Source organism: Akebia trifoliata, chromosome 1 (genome assembly GCF_017979445.1).
Source record: "Akebia trifoliata isolate Shusen 1 chromosome 1, ASM1797944v1, whole genome shotgun sequence".
Lineage (NCBI taxonomy): Eukaryota > Viridiplantae > Streptophyta > Magnoliopsida > Ranunculales > Lardizabalaceae > Akebia > Akebia trifoliata.
Window position 1 is genome coordinate 12,666,990 of NC_141375.1, and position 23,771 is coordinate 12,690,760.

At 38.2% G+C, this 23,771-nt stretch overlaps 1 protein-coding gene across 2 annotated transcripts in view; it reads right to left on the bottom strand.

Annotated features, from left to right (window-relative positions):
* The window catches only part of SDG4 (SET domain group 4), a 69,654-nt gene that overhangs the window by 31,742 nt on the left and 14,141 nt on the right, over nt 1-23,771 (bottom strand). The window contains exons 5-10 of one of the 2 annotated variants that reach the window (XM_086439565.1): nt 23,389-23,506; nt 22,944-23,040; nt 21,057-21,150; nt 20,710-20,788; nt 9,246-9,417; nt 8,411-8,491 (exon numbers count right to left, since the gene is read on the bottom strand). In XM_086439565.1, coding sequence (XP_086295691.1) covers nt 8,411-8,491; nt 9,246-9,417; nt 20,710-20,788; nt 21,057-21,150; nt 22,944-23,040; nt 23,389-23,506 — 641 coding nt within the window. The remainder of the gene's footprint in view (nt 1-8,410; nt 8,492-9,245; nt 9,418-20,709; nt 20,789-21,056; nt 21,151-22,943; nt 23,041-23,388; nt 23,507-23,771) is intronic. The other variant, XM_086439573.1, reaches the window with a different exon arrangement.

Genomic DNA, 23,771 nt, shown 5'->3' on the forward strand with positions numbered 1-23,771 from the left:
CTCTCAAAGCCAACTATCTTTACATCAATTTGAAGAAATGCCACTTTTTCACGCCTTCGGTATTTTTCTTGGGTTACATAGTCTCTAAAGAGGGCATACACGTGGATGAAACTAAAATTGCAGCCATAAGGGATTGGCCTTCTCCAAAATCAACCTCCAAAGCTCGAAGTTTTCATGGGTTAGCATCCTTCTATCGGCGTTTCATCAAGGACTTTAGCTCCATCGCAGCACCTTTAACTGACACATGGAAGAACAAAAAATTTCGTTGGACCGATGATGCCAAAGCTAGCTTTCATCTCTTAAAGGCTAAACTTACTTCCGCCCCTATTTTGGCACTTCCTTGTTTTGAAAAACTATTTGAAGTCCATTGTAATGCTTCCATGCATGGAATAGGAGCTATTTTATCTCAAAAAGGAAAGCCTATTGAATTCCTTAGTGAGAAGCTAACGGAGGCAAGGCAAAAGTGGAGTACATATGAACTCGAATTCTATGCCGTTGTTCGTGCTCTTAGAAAGTGGAGGCATTACTTGATCCAAAATGAATTTGTGCTCCATTCAAACCACCAGGCCTTGAAATTCATCCAAAATCTAAGTCCGACCAGCCGCATGCATTCTTCATGGATCACCTTGCTTCAAGAGTTCAACTTCACTATTCAACACAAGTCTGGCCTCAACAATAAAGTTGTTAACGCATTAATTCGTAGTCCTTCTCATGCCTCGCAAAATAGAGATTCTTTACTCATTACTATAAGGAGCAATGTGATAGGCTTCAACTTCCTCAAAGAACTCTACATTGACGACCCAGAATTTCAAGTTACGTGGGAAAAGTGCAACTCGGGACAACAAGGTACTTCAGACTTTGTGGTTCAAGATGGGTTCCTTTTCAAAGGAACACGATTATGCATTCCCAATGGGTCTATTCGTGAGCATCTTATCAAAGAGTTACATGGTGGCGGACTCTCGGGACACTTTGGACGGGACAAGACCATTGCACTTGTGGAAGAACAGTACTTTTGGAAATCCCTCAAGAAAGATGTTGAAGATTTTGTCTGTCGATGCCTTATATGCCAAAAAGGGAAAGGACAAGCACAAAACACTGGTTTGTACACACCCTTACCAGTCCCTAATGGCCCTTGGGAAGATCTTTCAATGGATTTGTGCTTGGACTACCTCGAACACAACAAGGCAACGATTCCACCTTTGTTGTTGTTGATCGTTTTTCAAAGATGACACATTTTATCCCTTGCCACAAGACTCACAACGCGGTAAATATAGCCAACCTCTTCTTTCGTGAAGTCGTACATCTACATGGCATCCCCAAGACCATCACTTCAGATCGTGACTCTAAGTTTTTGAGTTGGTTTTGGAAGACTTTATGGGCAAGATTGAAAACTAAACTTAAATTTTCAAGCACCGCCCATCTTCAAACGGACGGACAAACAGAAGTTGTGAACCGTACTCTTGGCAACTTGATTCGGTGCCTTTCTAGTGACAAACCGATACAATGGGACTTAGCCCTTGCACAAGCTGAATTCGCTTATAATTCAGTCCCTAATCGCTCTACAGGCTACGCACCATTCCACATAGTCTATACCAAAGCGCCTAATCATACTTTGGACTTGGTACATCTTCCTTCTCTCCCCAACTCCAATGTGATGGTCAATGATATGATTGAGAACCTTCATAAGCTTCACAAACAAGTGAAGAAGAACCTTGAAGCTTCTAATGAAAAGTATAAAGCAAATGCCGATAAGCATCGACGATTCAAGAGCTATGAAGAAGGAGACTTGGTCATGGTTTATCTTAGTAAAGATCCCTTCCCTGCTAGAACTTACAACAAGACCAAACTAAAGAAAATTGGGCCCCTTCGTATCTTGAAGAAAATAAACGATAATGCTTATGTAATGGATTTGCCTGATGATATTCACATATCCCCGACATTCAACATCAAGGACATCTATCTTTATTTCTCAAAGGATGGTTTTTCTACTCCTACGCCAAACTCGGGGACAAATTTTCTCAAAGAAAGGGAGCCTGATGTAGGACATCTACAATCCTAGTTAGAGCTTTACTAGTATTTCTATTTATATTTCTAATTCTAGTAGGATTTCTATTTCTACTTCTAATAGGATTTTTATTTCATAGTTATGTTAAGAGTACAATTCCTTGTTAGTTTCTAATTTGTTTTAAATTCGTTTTTATTATTTAGACTATAATTAGAAGTACTTAGAAGTCTTCAATTTGAGTTCTAATAGGATTAGAAAGTTAGTATTATATTATAAATAGGTTAGGAATATTAATTTTTAGTATTTTAGTAGAATTAAAAGTTGTTATGATGGAGTTATCTATATAAGGAGCTCCAAATCAGAAAATTAAGAATCAATTCAATTATCCTTTCTCTTTGAATTAATTTTTTTTTAGCTTTATACTTTATTTTCTTTCAAGCTATTGCTTGTTTATCAATTGAATCTATTGATTCAAATTGATTTTGAGTGTTCCATTGAATACGATCTATCGAATCTATTGATTCACACACTTCCGCTACGTCACTCTTGGACCCCGAGCATCACTCTATGAGGTTAGTGATGCGAAAATCAAATAAGGCAAGAAGGTCAGTTCCTCTTGAACCCGAGCATCACTCAATGAGATGAGTAATGCGAAAACCTAATAAAGCGAAAAGGTCAGTTCCTCTTGAAACTGAACATCATTCTATGAGGTGAGTGATGCAAAACCCAAACAAGGCAAGAAGGTGGGTTCTATGTGAACCAAGCTTCACTTTAAGGAGCACGAAGTAAATTTTTACAAGGCAAGGGCGGCCATGGTTCTTCTATCATTTATCTAAGTCTTGGACCGTTTTGGGCTTGGATCGTTTTAGGATTCAAGCCCGATCTGAGACTTCGATTGGTTCTTCCATTATTTATCAAAGTCTTTGATCATTTTGATATCCAAACCTGATCTAGGACTTCGATCAGTTATTTTATTATTTATTTATCTAAGTCTTGGATCGTTTGGGATGCAAACCCGATCTAGGACTTCGATCAATTCTTCTATTATTTATCTAAGTCTTGGATCGTTTTGGGATCCAATCCCGATATGGGACTTCGGTCGATTATTCTATAATTTATTTATCTAAGTCTTTGATCGTTTTGGGATCCAAGCTCGATTTGGGACTTCGGTCGGTTCTTCTATTATTTATCAAAGTCTTGAATCGTTTTGGAATCAAAGCTCGATCTAGGACTTTAATCAGTTATTCTATAATTTATTTATTTAAGTCTTGGATCGTTTTGGGATCCAAGCCCGATCTGGGACTTCAGTCGATTCTTCTATTATTTATCAAAGTCTTAAATCGTTTTAGGGTCCAAGCACGATTTGGGACTTCAATTGGTTATTCTATTATTTATCTAAGTCTTAGATCATTTTGAGATCCAAGTCCGATCTGGGATTTCAGTCGATTCTTCTATCATTTGTCAAAGTTTTGACTCATTAAAGAAATCAAGCCCAGCTCGTAGTCAATTCTATTATTGAAACATGTAGTTATTATGAGAGTTCGACCAAGTTGACTATCAAATTTGCAAAAAAAAATCACAAAAAATAAGCTTGAGGGATCAAGAATCATACTAGTTCAAAAATCAAAGATGATGCTCTCTCAAGTCAGAAGTATTTCTCGAAGGTGGATCTCAATACATCAATCTCCACCTTCGAGAAAGGGGGCTATGTGGAAGGATAAAATCGTATTCCATCCGAATCATTCATCCTCACTATCAACACGCACCTCGAAGCAGGCACATGACATTATTTGAAAAATACTATCTTATTAAGAAAGAATCCCAATTTAAGGGAATTCTTCCCCTTTTTTATGTAATTATTAATTTGGATAAAGGGCAATGTGCTCAATTGTAACTTAATTAGGGTTGAGACTCTTTTTAGAATTTTTCTATTAAAAAGCCTTGAGGCCATTGTAGAGAAAGAGGGAGAGAGAGGGAGGAAGAGAAAAGAAAAATGGCAAAAAGGTGAGGAGGCCATGTAACCGTGAGATTTATAAAGAAACAGCTCCTCGAGCCCCGTGGAGATAAGCACATCTGTTGAACCTCATAAAAAATCATTGTCTTCTTTATTTTTCCATGTTCTTTTTATTATTTTGTGGATTGAATGATGAAATCATAATGGAGATCGATTTATCACAAAATCGACCTCTACAATTTTAATAAAAGTAAAATGGTTTGGATATGGTATTAGCTACTATGACCTAAGTCGGATTCGAATTAGGGATTCGGATCCGGATATGAATTCAGATAAAAAATTCGGATATGGATAAGGACACACTCATATCCAATCCATTTTAAGCCTTACCAAAAACCTAATGTGTAGCACCAAGTTATGTTGCACCCATAGTCATAAAAAACTCCTACTCTTGAAAAAGCCTCGTTTAAAATGCGTTTTGTACCCTTTACGATTAAAATTAGGTGTGTAGCTTGGTCCAGTTCAAATCGAGAACCGAACCAAACCGATAGCTTTGGGGTGGTTTGGTTTGATTTGGAACAAGTTGTGGTTCAATTCCAGGTTACAAAAATGGAGAACTGATCAATTTGGTTCGGTTTTTGGATCAAGCTTGTAAAGAACCAAACCAAACCCCTACAAAATAAATAAATAAATATATATATATATATATATATATAAAATAATTATTATGTATTATTTTAGGAGTTAAGACATATATTAGTGATTTTTATGGATAAACTATTGATTTTTAATGGATAGATTAGTGATTATTGTATGAAATTTTATGTTTATTATATGTTTGTTTTTTCATTAAAAAATATTACTTACAACTTATACAATATTGAAAATCTATAGAATCAAACTGAACCAAACCGATTAGTTCAATTTGGGTTTGGTTCCAATAGAATTTGGTTCGGTTCTGGTTCTTATTTAGTGGAACCGACCTATGTCGGTTACGTTCCAATTTGACCTCAAACCAAACCAAGTTGCATCCCTAACTAAAATGACTAAAAAATTGTTATTTTAAAAAAAGTGTTATTACATTTTAAGCATGCTTTTTCAAAACAAACAAAATTAATAATAACTCATTTTCTAGGCATATGGTTAATTTTTGTGGGCCTTATGGTTGTTTGTGATTTGGTTCATAAAAATCACTTAATGTGGGATTTGGTGACAATATCTTGAAGTTATGGTTTTTTTTCTTTTTTTTTTAAATGATATTATGTTATTTTTCTCAAAAGAAAAGTTAATGGTTAGACTTTTTTTCAGAATCATAAAATGTATAATTATGGGGAAACATGTTATCATGCATACATATTCAATAATACTTTTTTTTGCACAAAAATATATTGGAAACTTGGAATATATGTTGGATATATTATATATTACACTTTTTATAATTTTTAATATTGATTCTGATTTTTATATTTATCTCGTTTTTCCCCTTTTTCCATTTTTCAGAAGTTTACCCTTGTTTTAAACCCATATTTTGACTTGGTGACTACGGTTCTACTCTCATGACATTCACCATTATGGAGGAATGAGGACTGAAGTTTTTTTCTTCTTTGCTTATCATGGGTGTCCCCACCTCTCGGATGAGACTAATCCCACGGTCATATGCACCGTCCTCTCGGAAAGTCCTACATATAACTGGTTGAGTCGAGGGTTAACCGGACCCTGGAGGCTGGCCCCAAGGAATTCATTACTTCGTGAGGACTGAAGTTATTTACTATGAATTGTAAATTGTGCTTCACTCTATACAATAAATCATGTTTTTTTCTATTTTAGTGATATATAAGTCCATTACTCTTTCGTAAATCAAATTTTACTACATGGATAGGTGCTAGAGGTGCGGGAAGATAGTTGAAGAAAATTTTAAGAGCTTAGGAAAACTTTTATGTTATTTCTGTTTTGAGTTGAATTGGAATAGGAGAAAACAAGGCTCCTCCATTTAACTACCCTTCTAATAATATATTTTGAAGCTATTTTGGCTACTTCAAAAGTTGTCCTGGGAGTGAACCCTTGCTTGGGTAGTCTTAAATCCACTCCTAGGTGCTGTTTATTCCATCAAATACAATATTAAAAATTCGTGTCACTTCCAATCCTTGGGCTACTTAGAGGTGAGTGACTTACCATGTATATTCTATTCCTAATCTTTATATTTCTTTTCATTAGTTTCAGTCCATTATTTCAATCTGAGACACCCCAATTTGAACCCCTCTTTCAACATAAATCAGCCCTGGGATCCAAAAAAAGCATATATCTTTACCACTTTTATTAAAACCCTAATCAATTCAATTCAAACTAAAGCTTGTTGTCCAGACTTTTTGAATAGAAACTATTTAGGCCATGTTGTCAATAGCTTAGCCCATGTTGTCAATAGCTTAGCCCATGTAAATAGTTCGCAGGCTTAACTTCACCCAATCCTGAACATTTAAGCCACACTTATTCCCACCAAAAACCATATTTCTATTCGTCTTAAATAGAGGGAGTAATAGTTTATAAGAATTGATTCCATACCTATAGGAACCAAATTTAAAATTCATCAGGAATTAACAAAATAATCCTAGAGATGGAGAAAATTACTTTGAGATCTGACCCAAAACCAACCCGATCCAAGTCGATCCGAACCAAACCCATCCAAAGGAGCCGACCCCCTATCCAAGTGATAGGAGGTTCGGCCCCTTCGTAGTAGCCGACCCTCTTATCCCTTTGTAGGAAGCACAAGCCCATTGAAGCAGTTGCCCCTCCTATCCCTTGGATAGGAAGCTCGGCCCCTTTGTAGCAGCTGACCCCACTGTCTAAGAGATAGGTGGCTCTGCCCCTTCAAACTAGCCAATCATCCTCTTCAAAATAGGGGGCTCAGCCATACATGATCCTACCTTTCTAGGGCAGGAATTCCAACACCCTTCTCCTTCCACTAAGGGTAAATGATCTCCACACTATCATTCCCTCCTTTTCCTTGCCCTTAATGGATGATTGAACTTCACACTACCACTACCTCCATTCTCCCATGGGAATTTTACCAATTAGTCACACGAGGAGTAAAACATCGATAATCAATTCGAGAAGAGAAAAATATCCCAAGCTACCCAAGTTGCGACATAATAGAGAAGGTGCATTACTATGCTAACCCGAGTAACAACACAATAAAGAAGGTGCTACTACTAAGCTACTCAAGTAGCCACGCACCACAAAAGGTGTTGCTACTACTAACTTAATCGCCAAAGGTTCAACAGAAAACACATCCAAAGAAATATTATGGATACATAACTTGATTGAGTCAACTTGGAGAACTGAGTAGTCGTTGAGTTGGAGTAATTGATGATCACTCCTCATATTAGTTACTAGACCATGAGGAGTAGATATTTAAGATCATTAATACAAAGCATGGTCACTCTTTAAGAACACAATCAAAGGAATCATGGGGAGTGGTTACAACTAAGTTTAATGACCCCTATTCATGGGCTCTACTCTATAAAAGGGGGGACTTCACCCACTCAACCCCAAGGAAAAAACCACAAACCAATTCTTTAGTTTTACTTTTCTTCTCCTTGCTCTGCATTTTTATCAATTACTAAAGCTCTTTGGCAACACCACATCGATGTCTTTTCAAGTGAAGACTGACGGAGAATATGACTGAAAATAGAGAAGTTAATTGAAGAATACAACCGAAATAAAGCACTAATTACAACACAGATCTCAAGGAGTGAGAGACCTGAGAAAGCTTCTACAATACCTATGTTGGGAGTGGTTCACTGCGAGAGGAGGTCCCACCAAAAGGAATGGTAGCCAACAACTTTGACTGTGCAAATCCATTGTCGCAAGTCTATCTGCTTTACATTATAGGTTTACGCAACAAACAAAAAAAGTAACCAATAAAAGTTGACAAATACATGTGACTCAATCATTGTGAGGGAGAAAGAATCAGTGAGCTTATTCAACTCAATCCAAGGTAATCATGTGTGGAGGGGATCTGAGCTCAAGAGAATGAGAATGAGAACCGGATGAGTTTAACACCAGAAAGGACTGTTTAAAAGGTTCAATGTTTTTCTATAAAACTATGTTGTAATGTATCATATGATACACTAAGACAAGTAATGATGTGTGCCAATATTTTTTTATGAGGGTGTATACCTCAGGAGCCCTGAAATTCCTCTTGCTTATCTTATTGGCACCCTGAAAATGATGGGAAACGTATGATGTGTATGACATTTTCATAAGTGTCGTGCACATGTTCCGGGATCCATATTTATATCCAAGTAAAATACCTGCTATAGTGCCGTAGAGATATTCAACTGCAGAAGGTTTATAATGCTAGAAATAAGAGCTAACAAAAAGGAATTATACTAACAACCAACCAAGAATGATAATCATAGTAGTCATCAAGAATAAGAAAATTCACACATTACCTATAATCATAAGTTAACGGTTCTCCAACTTTTATAGATCGAGCAGCAAACACACCCACCCGTGTCTCTCCATCAGCTTGCCTAGAAAGAATGGTCAGAATTAACCATACTGAGTTGGGCACATCCCAAATTCATATTGTATGGTGAACCCATAACTAAAAGTTGTACAACGCTTGGGACCATTACAGTTAATATGTGGGCCACCATCAGTATGGGACAGAGCCCAAAAATCAGACCAACCCTAGGTCTCAAGCTAAAGATTTGAAGGCTAAAAGATAAGGTTTGTTTCTACTAATTGACCGGAATGTTAATGAAGCAAAACCCACCATGGCGAACAGGATTCTGACCCCAAACAATCTGAATAAGGAATTGTGAGAGTGGGGGTCATCAAACAATTCTAACCCCTTTACGTTACGAATACCTACCATGGAAAAAAGAGAGCTTCTATTGCCACACCAACTTTTTCTTACAGCACCCCAAGATGTGAGTGAATTCTTTGGTGATTTACATATGAATTGGGGGCTGTTAGCAAAAGTTGGTGTGGCAATAGAACCTCTCAAAAAAGATCCATGTGATTGAACAGATTATAAGTGTCCAGCTGGCCTGACTTCTAGACTATGTCCCATCTGGCAATACCTGAGGCGTGCACACATAAAAATGGGTGTAGACTTCACTGAAATGACATATCTCAGGTCCATAATACATTTCTCAATTACCCTAGTTGGAGAAAATATCAGTTTCTAGAAAAAAAGTAACAAGCTTCCAATTAATTCAATACTTATCACTATACATAAACACTAAAGAGCTTGATGGAAATAACAGTAAATTTACTAACCATTTCTCCAGTTTACAGTTAGGATAACAGCTGTGGTTCAGAAAACGAGCAGCATTGCCCTTGAAAGTTGCATCAATTGTGAAGTCCTTCCGGATTTCACACATATAAAAATTCTGGTCACCTCTATATTTCATGTCCCAAAGTCTTTGCTCACACAAGGCGTCATCAATGACTGAGTCATATAAGAAAAGGTGGTTAAACAACAATTCTAGAACATGAACAGACACAAAGGTCACTAAAGAATGAAGAGAACAGAACACCAACCCTAGTGTATTACATCTATAAATATTGCATACACTTATCAATATAGCCAAAGAACTTAGAAGTTTGAAAAGTTGATTAACTTTAAAAAGGAGGGTAATATGATATAGACAGGAAATCCCTGCAGTGAGAATGTGCTGGCAAATAAAAATAACAAAGGAGATATATTGCAGAGATCACTATTTTAATTTTGAAAAGTTGATTAACTTTAAAAAGGAGGGTACTATGATATAGTTAGGAATTCCCTGCAGCGAGAATGTGATGGCAAATAAAAATAACAGAGGAGGTATATCTATATCTATATATATATATATAGATATATAATTTGATTTTGGTGTATTTTGAAAGGTTATTCAGTTACCTATCCAACGAACCCAAGATATTGAGATTCTGATGAGTTTTGAAAAAAATATGGTCAAAATACTGGTAGAATGTCAATTCTACAGGGAATTAGCATCTCAAGGTAAAAAATGACAATTTTTATACAATTTTTAATTAGGGTTTGAATCTAGCCTATATATATGGCTATTGTAATTTTTTTTTTTTTTTATCGGTAAAGATAATTTATTGAACGAAAAAAAAGGGGTCGAGGTGACCAACCCAGGTACAAAGAAGAGGACCAAGACAAAAGCGACAAAGCAAAGGAAAATAAGAAAACAAACGGGCTCGACCACTGAGTTAGTCTCGCTGTAATGAACACACCCTGTCCCAACGCACTACAAAGTCTTCAAAGAAGACTCCCTCGAAATCCTTATAGAGTTTACTCCAGGAAAATAAGATCTCCAAAACCGAAAGAACTAATCCTTCCAACGTGGAGACTTTTCCATCAAAGATACAACGATTGCGATCTTTCCAGATACCCCAACAAATTGCAAATGGTGTCAGGAACCACAAGACCCGTTTAGAAGATGAGAAAGAAGCACCCCACACCAACCAGGATTCCAGAACCGACTTGATCGAACAAGGAAAACAACCCACAATCCCGAATAAGGCCATAAAGTGTGACCAAACATGATAAGCCACCCTACAATGAATTAGTAGGTGATCCACCGTTTCCGCCTGAGATCTGCACATACAACATTGGTTTGGCGAAATGAACCCTCTTCTGATCAACTGATCTAGGGTTGCAAGTTTCCCTAAAGCCGCCAACCAAATAAAGACCGAAATCTTCGGAGGTATCTTACCACCCCAGACAAAAGAATGAGGGAATAAAATTGTACTACTTGGAGCGATGCTAAGGTACATCGATTTGACCGTGAATTTCCCATCCCTGTCTCCTGTCCACAGTCTTTTGTCTATTGAAGAATTATGCACATAAGTATACTCCACCATAGCAATAAACCTCCGTAACATATCCACTTCCCAATCATTGAAGGTTCTTCTAAACCCAAAGTCCCAGTTAATCACATCCTTCTCCACTCTCTTGAAAGTGAATACTACTTGAATCTTTTTCAATGATAAATCAAATAAAACCGGAAATGAATCCTTTAGGGGGCTATTTCCGCATCACCAATCTTCCCAGAACCTCACCTTGGTCCCATTCCCAACCTTGTATTTCACCCTGCTCCTAACTGCCGGAAATCTTCTAAGGATACCCTTCCACACACTACACCCCGTCGCACCTCTCGCCGGACCACTTTCCCACCCATGCCCATTTACACCATATTTGTCTGCTATTACTTTCCGCCAAAGACTATCCTCCTCCACGCCAAACCTCCAAAGTCACTTCCCCAACAAAGCCGAGTTCATAGATCCAATCTTCGAATACCCAATCCCCCATTCTTCTTAGGCAAGCATAACTTGCTCCAACGCACCCAATGATGTTTTCTCAAACCATCATTGCCATGCCATAGGAAATCACGACAAATTCTTTCTAATTGAACTTCTACATATCTTGGCAAAGAAAAAAGAGACAGAGTATAGATGGGAATGCTAGCTAATGCACTTTTAATGAGGGTGATCTTCCCACCTTTAGTTAAGAGCTTCGCTTTCCAAATACTCAGTCTCTTTCTCATCCTTTCTACCACCGGTTCCCAAATGTCCTTACTAGTGTACCCCATCCCCAAAGGAAGCCCCAAATATGTGGAAGGAAGGGCCCCTGTCTGAAAACCAATAGAGACCACCATTGCTTCCAAACCTGCCTCATCCCCAACCACAAACAACTTGCTTTTACGGAGATTCACTGGGATTCCGGAAATGACCTCAAAACACCCAAGAATGCCACTTAAGAAACTCACCTGCCTTGGAGAATAATCTAAGAAGATTAAGGTGTCATCTGCAAACTGAAGATGAGACACCACATTGCCACCCTCCCTAGTGGAGTAACCAGAGAGCTCCCCCTCGGCCACTGCCTTGGAAAGCATCCTTCCCAAGGCCTCCATGACTATCACAAACAAAAAAGGCGACAACGGATCTCCCTGGCGGAGTCCCCTCGAGCTTCTAAAAAACCCAGTTGAAGATCCATTGACCAAGATAGAAAATGTGGAAGTTGTAATGCACTTCATGACCCATCTAACCCACCTTTCGCCAAACCCCATCCTCCTTAACATATACTTCACCAAATTCCAGTTTACATGATCATAGGCTTTCTCCAAATCAACTTTGCAAACTAACCCCGGAGTTCTAGCTTTTCTATGCGAATCAATGCATTCATTTGCTATGAGCACCCCATCCAAAATCTGTCTCCCTGAGACAAAAGCTCCCTGAGTCGGGCCAATGATATCCCTCAACACAGTCTTAAGCCTGGAAGATAAGACTTTTGAGATGATTTTGTAAAATGAGCTCACCAGACTAATCGGTCTAAGATCCCTTATGTCTTCTATCCCCGACACTTTCGGAATCAAAGCAAGAAAAGTGCAATTAGAACCCAGATCTAGGAAACCTTCTCTATAGAAATCCCCGATGATTGCCATTACATCCTCCCTCACTATCTCCCAACAAGCTTTGAAGAAGGCTAGAGAGAAACCATCTGGCCCTGGGGCCTTATCGCTCGCCAAACCACCCACCACTCCCCACACTTCTTCCACATCAAACGGTCTTTCAAGCCACCTCTGTTGCTCTAGAGATATGCTGTTAAAGTGTAAGGAATCTAATGAAGGCCTATTCACATGATCCTCCGTATACAGATTACTATAGAAGTCCACCACCCCCTCACACACCTCCTCCTCCCCTACCTTCCACTCATCTTTACTTTAAGCTTCGAGATGAAATTCACCCTGTTGTGAAAGTTTGCTAGACGATGGAAAAAGGAAGTATTTTTGTCCCCCTCCTTGAGCCACTGAACTCTCGACTTCTATTTCCAACTAATTTCCTCCATCACAACCAGCCTTTGAAACTCAACTCTAAGATTCACTCGTCTTAGCTTCTCCACGGCACCCAAACCCCCTCTCTCCTCTCTACCTTCCAAATCATGTAATTCTAGCAATATAGCACATTTCCTATCTTGCACAAACCCAAACGTTTTTTTGTTCCAGACTTTCAACTTTTTTTTGATAGCCTTCAATTTTAGCCTCAACCTTTGACCTAGCCTACCCTCAAACGAAAACTCGTTCCACCAAGCGTCAATCATCTCCCTAAAATCTTGATGCTCTAACCACATATTCTCGAAACGAAAGGGCGTAGGTCTACTCCTCCGCATCCCAGCCACCAGAGAAATAGGACAATGGTCTGACACTGGATTCGGCCATTTTTCCTGAGTAAGCATACCGAAGTGTTCTTCCCAATCCAACGAGACTAAAAAACGATCCAATCTGCTAAGCTTCATGTTCTCCTGGTTATTTGACCACGTAAAACTTCCCCCACCCAGCAGAAGATCCATCAACCCATTGCGATCAACGAACTCCGAGAACTTACGCATCTGAGGAGTAATTCTAGACCCCCCATTCTTCTCGAAAAAGAAACGAATTGCATTGAAATCTCCCCCCACGACCCACGGTCTGTTCCAATGCTCCTTGATATCATCTAATTCTTCCCAAAATTGATTCCGCTCTCTAGCTAAAGTTGGGCCATACACCCCAAAGAACACCCAGGTAAAGTCCTCTCCAATCAACCTGCATAAAACTGACACCGAAAAAGCCCCATTGAGATTGTCCTCCACCACTACTAAGTTCTTATTCCACAGTAAAATGATACCACCCGATGCCCCCCACGACGGAAGAGCGCACCACCCAACTGAATTCATTCCCTAAATCTCCTTGATCACTCTATCATCCACTTTTTCTAACTTCGACTCTTGCATGACCACTATGTGAGGTTTATGATGGCGCAACATGGCTTTGATTGCTGCTCTTTTAGGGGCTGCATTCCTTACGTTCCAGGACAAAATTTTAATTGACATTAACATCTACTAAGCGCCTTCCGGCTCTCTTCCCTTTAGAAACTCCGATTGGAAAGTCCTCCACCGATCTCTTGAGCTGAATAATCTCCTTCTTCAGTCTTTTATTTCTAACCTTGCTCATATTTTCAAAACATGACAAGTGTCTCGTAATCTTTAGTCTGGAGAATTCATACTGAAAGCGGGCCCTTGACGACTCCTCCACTTCCTCACTGGCAGGGGGAACAGCCCCTGAAAGAGGCCATTGTCCCGCCACCATCTGCATACAAACCTCAACACCCTTGCTATTCTTTAGGGTCACGCTGACCAGAAGCTGAGCTACCTTACCTTCTTTCCGAACAGACATCCCCACTTTCAAGCCGACTTCCAACAGATTAGCCAATATTTGTTCTGATAAAGTATGAAGATCGTCTTGAAACTCTTTACTGCCATTCCCTAGCTTTTCTGCCATTGCTAGCTTTGTCAGTCTGCACAATTGGTCTCCTAAAATTCTCGCATTACTCCTCTCTATCTCAGACACAAATAAAGGGCTTGTTACCCCTCTCAGGCGATAATCTCTCCACTAGTCTGGTTGATCTTTTGAATACTGTTCTCTCCTATAAAATAGGCTTTCAACAAAATTACACCCTATCCCACTAAAACCACCCAATGGAGTCGAGGGAACAAAGACCCAAGGTACCCACAAGTCTCCTGAATCTATCGTCAAAGAATAAAGCCAACTCCCCTCTGTCCCTGTGCCCATACCCCACAAACCAAATGGCGATCTTACCTTCGGTTGGCCAGCGGTACCGAAACAGTAAACCTCTTGCTCTTTCGTATTCAAAACTCCTACGTCAAAGCATCTCCGTCCAGCCCCACTAACCACCTGATCAGAATGTCCCTGCACCTTCTCCAATAGATTAAAAGTCCCTACGGTACCGATGCCCTTCCAGCTCTCAGATCCTGCAGCCCAACACTTAAACAATCGACGAGATTCTGTGCCTCGGTTTCCTCTAAACTATTGATCGAGTCACATGCAGACAGAACAGCCTCCTCGTCTAGCCTGATGCGAGGTCTCCTTCTAATAGCTTTACGAAGAAGGGTTGAATAACGGACCTTCTTAACTCTCAGCCCAAACCACCTTGGATCGCCCAGCCTATTTGCTTCCGACCATAGCAGACTTGCCCATGGACTTTTGGGTTTTAAATGTGGCTGATTCTCCTAAACTTGGGTCATGAACCCACAAACCCACGCTGTCCAGCCCTATTTCAACACACTGGGCCTCACTACCCAGCCCATTTGTAACCGGTTCCTGTGTTTCCTGAAAAGTAAAGCTTCCAACACTTTTAAACTCACTTCCCAGCCCAATATCTACCTCATGGGCCACACTATCCAGCCCATCTGCTGCCTGGTCCTGGTTGATGTATACGGGGGGCCCTTCAGCACTAAAAAGAGAACCTCAGCCCAGCCCGACATCCTCCCTGTCTTGGACTACCTTAGTGATGGGCCTCTGATCTACCTCTTGGGCCCCTGAAGGTTCCCCCAAATCTGCTACTTTGTCTACAGAGATATCCAAAGCCCCAGACCTGCGTAGCCACTTCCTATATTTCACATTTCGAGCAGCCTTGCCCAGTAGCTCAACCGTACAATTCTGACCTTGTTCCCAACATCGAGGTTTGCAGCATTTATTACTCCTGCGACTGGAGTTACTGCAGAGACGAAACTTGTCCCACAAGGAATTAATCGCCTTCTTACTTACGCTACATTCTCCTAGGTTTGATAAGCTACACCCTAAGTTGATAACTCCAGGTCCTTCTCTCTCTTTCATCCCTTCTTCCACCTTACTCCATGATTCCTCCACTTGAACACCTTTATTGACTGAGATCCTAAACCCCTCAACAACACCCTCTTCCATCTTACTGGAAGAAACTACTTCCTCCTCTACTGGCTCCGCACCTTCTGCCACTAGTACCTCGACCCCTACTGAGTATTTGTAGCCGTCGATCCAGAGGTTTAGCCCCCGTGGCATCCTCCATGGGGAAAACCAGACCTTCAACTTCGCGCTATCCAAAATTGCACGACGGAGTGTGCTCGAGTTTACCTCCAAAAGCCCACCCAACTGATCTCCGATCTTTTTGAAGGCACACCTGCTCCATAAATGAAATGGAAGTCCTCTGATATGAACCCAGGACCCTTCGATTTTCCATTCTGGTTTCAAGGTGTTGCAGTCTGCAAACCAAGGTCATAAAAGGAAGGAAGTATCTCCCACCTTTACCAATCTTCTTGGATTGACTTTCAAAAACGCTGATCTGTTACCCAGCAATAGTATATACGTAAGGGGTCCCCAATACAGCAATTTTACTCCCAGCGGTTGACTTAAAACTCGTTTAACATCTATTAAGAAACCCTCCCAATTAGCCGCCAGGAAGCTTGCCTTGCATATGAAAACCCACCTCCAAACGTCGAAAGCTTTACCGGTGACTTTCGGAGAATTTCCCCCAGAGCTAGGATTCACCCTCACATCTAGCACCTTAGTAGCTTTCAAATTGGAAATCTGTGGGTTACGAACAACCTCCACCCACGACCTGACCCCTCTACATCCTCCTTAGGTGCTGCCATCCTCTCTTCATATTAAGTCAACATCTTAAGAGCAAGGCCAACTTCTCCCCAACCATTGCCTCCCAAACCCTCCGGAAACACGATTGCTCGCAGTCGAGCCTTATCAGAAAATCGTTGAAGCTTCAAAAAACTTCCATAACTATTCCACTCCCCCCTAATAACAAAAATCCTTCCATCCTTAGAAAACTTAGCTGTAACCAACTTAGTAGAAGCTCTTACTAAGTCTAACTGCTTTGAAACCCATACAGCTTCCTCTACCTTGAGTTGAATGCTTGTATCAAATCTTCTCCCTCTTTCTATGACCTCTATACCTCTTCCATTCTGAATCCATACCTCCTTGATCTCGAACACCTTGCGTTCCACCTTGATCTCTCTCTCCATAAAACAAACAGTATTATGAAGATGTGTTTAATGGAAGGTTCAATTCCTGTCAAAAGCTCTATCATAAGTTGAAAGACTTGTTCAATCCATCTTCAATTTTTTTTTCTTTCAAGGTAAATTTTTTTTTTTCTTTAATCTTCTTCAATCCATCTTTTCTACATGTTTTTTTTTTAATTTGTGAGAGATCAAGAACCCTCTAATCATTTTCAGAAACCAACCCAGAAATTTTGTTTTCTTGATTTTTTTTCAAGCATTCGAACAATTCTTGATTTTTGATTTCTTGAATTCTTCATTTCTTTAACTTTGATTTTTTTGAATCATGATTTCTTGAAAATCATTTTCCTCAACCCTTAATCATTTTCCCATTCTCTTAACCTTTAATCCTTGCCCCCACAAACCTTAACCTTTACCCTTTCCTCTATCCTGTTGAAAATATCGTAATAGTACATTTTTTGTATTTTTTAGGCAATTGGGATTGTAGTCATAATTGCAAAACGTCAAAATTAAACCTAAACACCCAAAACCTTTTGATTTTACCCTATTGTAACCCAAATCCTTAAACCCAATCCCAAACCAGATTTCCTAACCCTCTCATATTTTTGCATTGTTCGTGACCGTATTATAAAGAAGAGCAAATAACACAAACAATTACATGATCAATGATATGAAGAGCTCAGGCACCAAAACTTATGCAGTAAGTGCAATTGTAGTATACATTATAAATCAGAGTGCTCGAAATGGGAGAATAAAGAAAATGTGATCAAAGTCCATGGACCTAAACTCAAGTCGAGTAATGAAGAAATCGAGAAAGAAATCTATGAGCATGGTTTTAGCGAGAGTGAGATGAATGAGTTTGAAGCATCATTATTGGATCTTGAAAAAGAAACTATATATGAAAAATCTTAATAATTGGAAAAGAAAATTGTTGAGTTGCTACATCCTTTACCGCTTACACAGGTTTTATCCTATGGAAAAGAAAGGTAGCTAATATTTTGGAGAAACCAATGAATTGCATCATACATGGAGCATTTCAGAGTGTCAACTTCAATTCTTGCCAGAAAATGAGAGTCCAACGATTATTTATATGGTTTGATGATATTATTGGAGCGTGGAGGATGCATTGATTGAGAAGCAAAACCAGGATCATATTGCAGGTTGATTATAAGGACCAGATCTGCTGGGGAATTACCACAATTTTATTTCGTCAGTGCCGAAATCTTCCCAGCCCAGGAGAATTGATAGAGACATCAAAGATTGAATATTAGATTTTATTTTTATTTAACTTTCTGTTTTAAGACTTTATTTTCATCTTTTTGGGACTTATTTTCATGTTTTATTGGCCAATGGTCTTAGATAATGTTTGATAATTTGGTAAAGTTAGTTTATCTTTTATTTAAGTTTATAAGGATTGAATATTTGGTATTTTAGTTTTATTGAGACTCTTGGTTGATTTTCTTTATTTATAGATTGTATTAGGGTTTATTTACATAGTTGATGAATGGAATAAAAAAAATTCTGTTTTTTATCGTTTGGATGTTGGTGCATTCAACGTGGTTGATGCCATGAAAATCATTGGGGTGATTCAGAGGTAAATATATTATCTTTTTTCTTTTTTCTATTTTCTTTTTTTCTTTTTTCTTTTTTGTATCTTCTATCTTTTTCTTCAATCTATTTTTTCTACATTGTTCTGTTTATTTGTGAGAGATCAAGAAACCATCAAGAACCCTCTAATCCTTTCAAGAAACCAACTCATAAACTCTATTTTCTTGATTTTTTTAAGAATTCTTGATTTTCATGAAACCATCAAGAACCCTCTAATCCTTTCAAGAAACCAACCCATAAACTCTGTTTTCTTGATTTTTGTAAAAATCCTTGATTTTTCTATTTCTTGATTCCTAAATTCTTGAATCTTGAATTCTTAAAACCCCTTCCCCACAACCATTAATCCTTACCCTATAAACTTTAACCTTTATGATTTTTCCCCTACCCTATTGAAAATATCGTAATTGTAATTTTAGGCCATTAGAATTGTGGTCATAATTGCGAAACGTCAAAAATTAAACCGTAACACCCAAATCCTTTTGGGTTTATCCTATTGTAGCCCAAATCCTTAACCCAATCCCAAACCATATTCCTTAACCCTCCCTTATTTTTAATCTTCTTCCCTTATTGTCCTGCATCACCACCTAAGAACCCAATGTAGCAAAATCCAAAGGGGCTTTGTCATACACAAAGGGCCCCTTTGGTAGCTAAACCGAACCAAGTAGTTGAGTTAAAGAGGACTTGTCCACAAGGCAATCCAGGAGTGAATATTCTACCAAATCACAACACAAATGAGCCTATGGTATTAAGCTCAAAGGAAGAGAAGGCGATGATATTGTTCACAGACTGCAACTTGGAAGATGTCCATTTGTCTATAAAAGGATGCCCTGGTCCTTGTTAAGTGTATGTTTTCCTCCACTCTCGAGTGTGTCATACCCCAGTTAAGCCCCGTGACCCTCTTATATCCATAGTTCTCCCCATCTCCAACAGATCAGTCTTTTGGAGTAGTTGGTTAGTTAACATGGTATCAAAGCGCTAGGTTAGTATAGGTCATGAGTTCGATTCTTTCAACCCTTATGGGTGAGGAGGAGTGTTGTGTGTATATTTTCCTCCTCTCGGGTGTGTCATACCCCAATTAAGCCCCATGACCCTCTTATATTCATACTTCTCCCCTCTCCAACAGATCAGTCTTTTGGAGTAGTTGGTTAGTTAACATGGTATCAAAGCGCTAGGTTAGTATAGGTCATGGGTTCGATTCTTTCAACCCTTATGGGTGAGGAGGAGTGTTGTGTGTATATTTTCCTCCTCTCGGGTGTGTCATACCCCAATTAAGCCCCATGACCCTCTTATATTCATACTTCTCCCCTCTCCAACAGATCAATCTTTTGGAGTAGTTGGTTGGTTCACAGTCCTCACATCCGCAATGGAAAATCATTAAGTTAACCAGCTCATAGTTGACTATGGAAATTCAATTGATGTTCTCTTCGTCGTAGCTTTTCATAGAATGAACTTGGATAAGGGAATCTACCCAAACCACTAGGGAGATCATGCTACCTGTCATGATGGGTCCAAGTACCGTAATGACGAGGTTTGTGATAGTAGACACCCCCATTTCCTATAACACCGTCCTCAGGTGACGATTGATCCATCAAATGAAGGCAATGCCTTCCTCTTATAACAAACTCATTCAACTCCCTGCCTAGGACAACGTTTGGGATGATGGAATTTCTTTTTCTTTTTTATAGATCAAGAGAATATATTAAAAAGAAACACGAAGAAAAGGAGGTTGGTCAACCTGCCTACAAGAACAAGTGCAAAACTAAGAGGAACAAGTTGCATCCCATCTAAAGAGGAGATCATTAAAGAAAACAGCCCTAAATTCAAAGAAAACCTTAGCCAGAAAAACAAGAGGCCACCAATATTAATTATAATTTCTTGCATCGAATGCTTCAGACCTCTATTTCGGTACAACGAGGAGTTTACTATGGTCAGTGAAGTGAGATTTGTGGAACTAATCATGCCTCTACGCGTGCGCCCAGATACATATTCTTTGAAACAAATAGATATTTCTTTCTTTGCAGATTCCCAACAAACAGCAAAAGCACAGATGGACCCATTACTGGCTACCAACAAACAAACAACAAGCATGAGGATGAAGACAGCAGCACCCAAACAACTAAAATAAATGATTACAAAGATGAGAACATTATGGATAGATAAACTAAAACTAAAACCAACTTGACAAAAAAATAAACTAAAATAATTGGGGTGTGGGGTGTGGGGAGGGAGGTGTCTTGGTCTTTGAATATATTAAGAAATAAGATGAAAGCAAGTGGAAGTAAGAAATACCTTCCCCGATATATTCGATTACAAACTCCCCCTTCTTAATGTTTTCAGCAGCCTCAACTCCCCATCCACAACACTGCGTCTGGAAAGGACAATAAGTTTTATCTTATAAGAAAAAGATTAGGATCATTCCTTATTTTAAAGAGAAATATATGGTATACAAGAAAAATAAGTGATCTAACTAAGCGTGCATGGTGCATGTTAATTATTCAAAAACTTGATGACAATAAACATATTTTTTTCTGTGTCATGCAGAAATCATCTCTTAATTAATGTTTATCAAGACAACTTGAAGTGAAGAGCAATTTCTTACCTTATATTTAGCCAAAAATAAATAAATAAATTCTTACCTTGACAACTTTAATCTTTTTCTCCTTGCGAAATGGTCTATTTGTGCACATTTCTGAGCAATGACAAGCCTTTGAGCAGCTGATGGATTGAACCCTATTGCATAAAACATTCATGTTTCTTAAATTTCTTCTCTGATAGGTTGGATTTATGAGCACCACATTTTAAAACAAACTAAATGCTTACAGCCACATTAGATGCATACCAAAATCTAAGAAATCAACAGCGAAGTACATAACCTTGATACATCATTTTATTATGTTACAGTAAAAGAATAGAAAATGTAGATGCATACATAAAATGCTAAATACTTCAAGAGAGAGGCTAATGAAGAACTACCATGCTTAGCACAAATGAGTGGCACACCAAGTCACTAGTCATTTAAGATAATTAAATATTTTGTGAACTTACTCATTTGGACCTGATAAGAGTTTTCACTTTCATCAAACCAATACCACTCATCAATTTAAATCATCTCAATCAAAATATGATTTTGCATAAGCAAACTCAATTGACTCGATGGCTCTAAAAAATATTGCTCGTTGAGCAACCATGCTCCTGATCATGCAAAACTATTAAGCCCTGCAACGAATTAGTTCGTTGACTTTGGACAAGCAAGTTCGATCAATCTCAATGTTCCACCATTAGGTGCCTTTTTCAGAGTAGTGGATTATATGGAAAAGGCAACTTTGGAAGTATTTTTCCTCCTAGATACTAGATTCCAGGAAAGGAGGCAAGGAAAACGAAGTAAACATTGCATACATAGAGCTAACCAAAAACATTCCATTATGGTTCCATATCCAAAATCTACACTCTTTGATGTCATTAATTTCCCATTTTCTCAACTCAAGCATCAAAGATTTGAGATGTTTCCGAGTTTTTTTTTTTTTTTTGATGTGGTTTCAAGAAGGATTTCATTCTCAAACTCCAACAACATCCTTATCAATTGCCTCCACCCATCCCCTTCAGCTCCATCTACTATCATAAGCAACCATCTCCACCCATTTTATGCATATTCCAATAGGTTTAGATATATCTCACCATTAACACCATACTGCAAATTGATTCTCCGATTCAGATTTTACCAAACCATTCTTCCCTTAGGAGCTTCAACAGCCTACAATAATATATCAGCATTGGCATACAAAAATAGAACTTTTTTGTGCCAAGCCCCATCTTGAATTGTCAAGTAGACAGTGGTATTTCTTGAAAAAAATTATTTTTCCCATAATTTTATTTTCCTTCCTCCTTAATTATAGGTACCAAGATTCACGTATGGAAGAACCAAAACTTTCTTACTACACTTTTAGTTTGTATCGACTAGGGTTTTTGTGTATATTCCAAGGAGTATTACATATGTATTGCATGAGATTCACATTGGATATAAGCTTCTAAAAAAGTTGAGCTCAATGTTTATACGTTTATTGTAATTGATTGTTTATTGTTGTATGTTTCACACTAATCTAAACTTTTTCCAAATATGACCATTTTAATTTCTTGACTTCAGAAAATCTTTCTGCGCATAACTTTATCAATTTTACAAAATATATGTTCATAATCAATTACAATAAGTAACAATATTATTTTCAACTTAACCATTTTAAAAGATCTAGTGATGATATCATCATTTATTCTTATTGGTTATATATAATTTGTTTGTTTCACACCAATCAAAAAGAAATCCAAAATGACCATTTTAATACATAAGTTTCAGATTTTTTTATAAGTGGTTATTTTTGTTATTTGAAACTATATTAAATCAATTAATTAATTACAAGATAGCAATCCTGGATTCTGTTTTTTGAAATTGCTACTTCGAACACATAAATTACCTGGCATCCAGGCCGCATGTCCATATTAATAAAGTTAAATAAGATGAAGTACAATACCTGCAAACACAATCCTCAGAGCACATGGTAGCACTGCAATTGGTGCATCCAATATCTACATCTGCATCATCACGCTTCTTCTTGACTAGGTACACATCTATTTAAGTTAAGGACAATGCCATGGTTTGGAATAGCTGACAACACGAAACAACAATGGCACAATCTAATACAAACCAAATTACAGAACTGCAATACTCTTTTAACTTTTCTTCAGTCAAAAGCATCAATCAACCATCCAATTAAAAAGAAGAACAGTTAGCTCAGTGGTAAGACCTTGTGGAGGTTGTTCCCAAGGTCTTAGGTTCAAACCCCTGAACCCCATTTTATGCTGGTCAGGGTCTGCCTTAACCCTGCTGACCTTTCAAAAAATAAAAAAACAATCCAATTAAAAGTTAGTAAAAAGGAAAAAAAGTATAACTGTTAAAATACTATATGTAAAGGATACTGCGTCTGATGTGTACATATGGAGTTGGCTCCATTTTATTCTCCATCATGTCTTTCCCCATCAAGCCTATCTTGAACTCCTCCTTAATGTAAGGTAGAGGCAAGCGACGAAATATTTCCTAAACATATTGAAAAGAAATGTTACATTTGGTATTTGACCACAAATTGAAAAATATATATTATCTCTAATTGACCATGAAGTAAAAATAAATAAAAAAATTGATTTGTATAATTTTTTTAGTTGTGCTTCCAACTTGTGTCACAGAAAGCAGAACATGTATGCATACTAACATTAATAGTAATTCATCTTAATTTAGTTATTTATTTTTAAAGGAATAACAACCATTCGCTAGTGTCTCTAAGCAAGAGAATAGAAATGTGTTT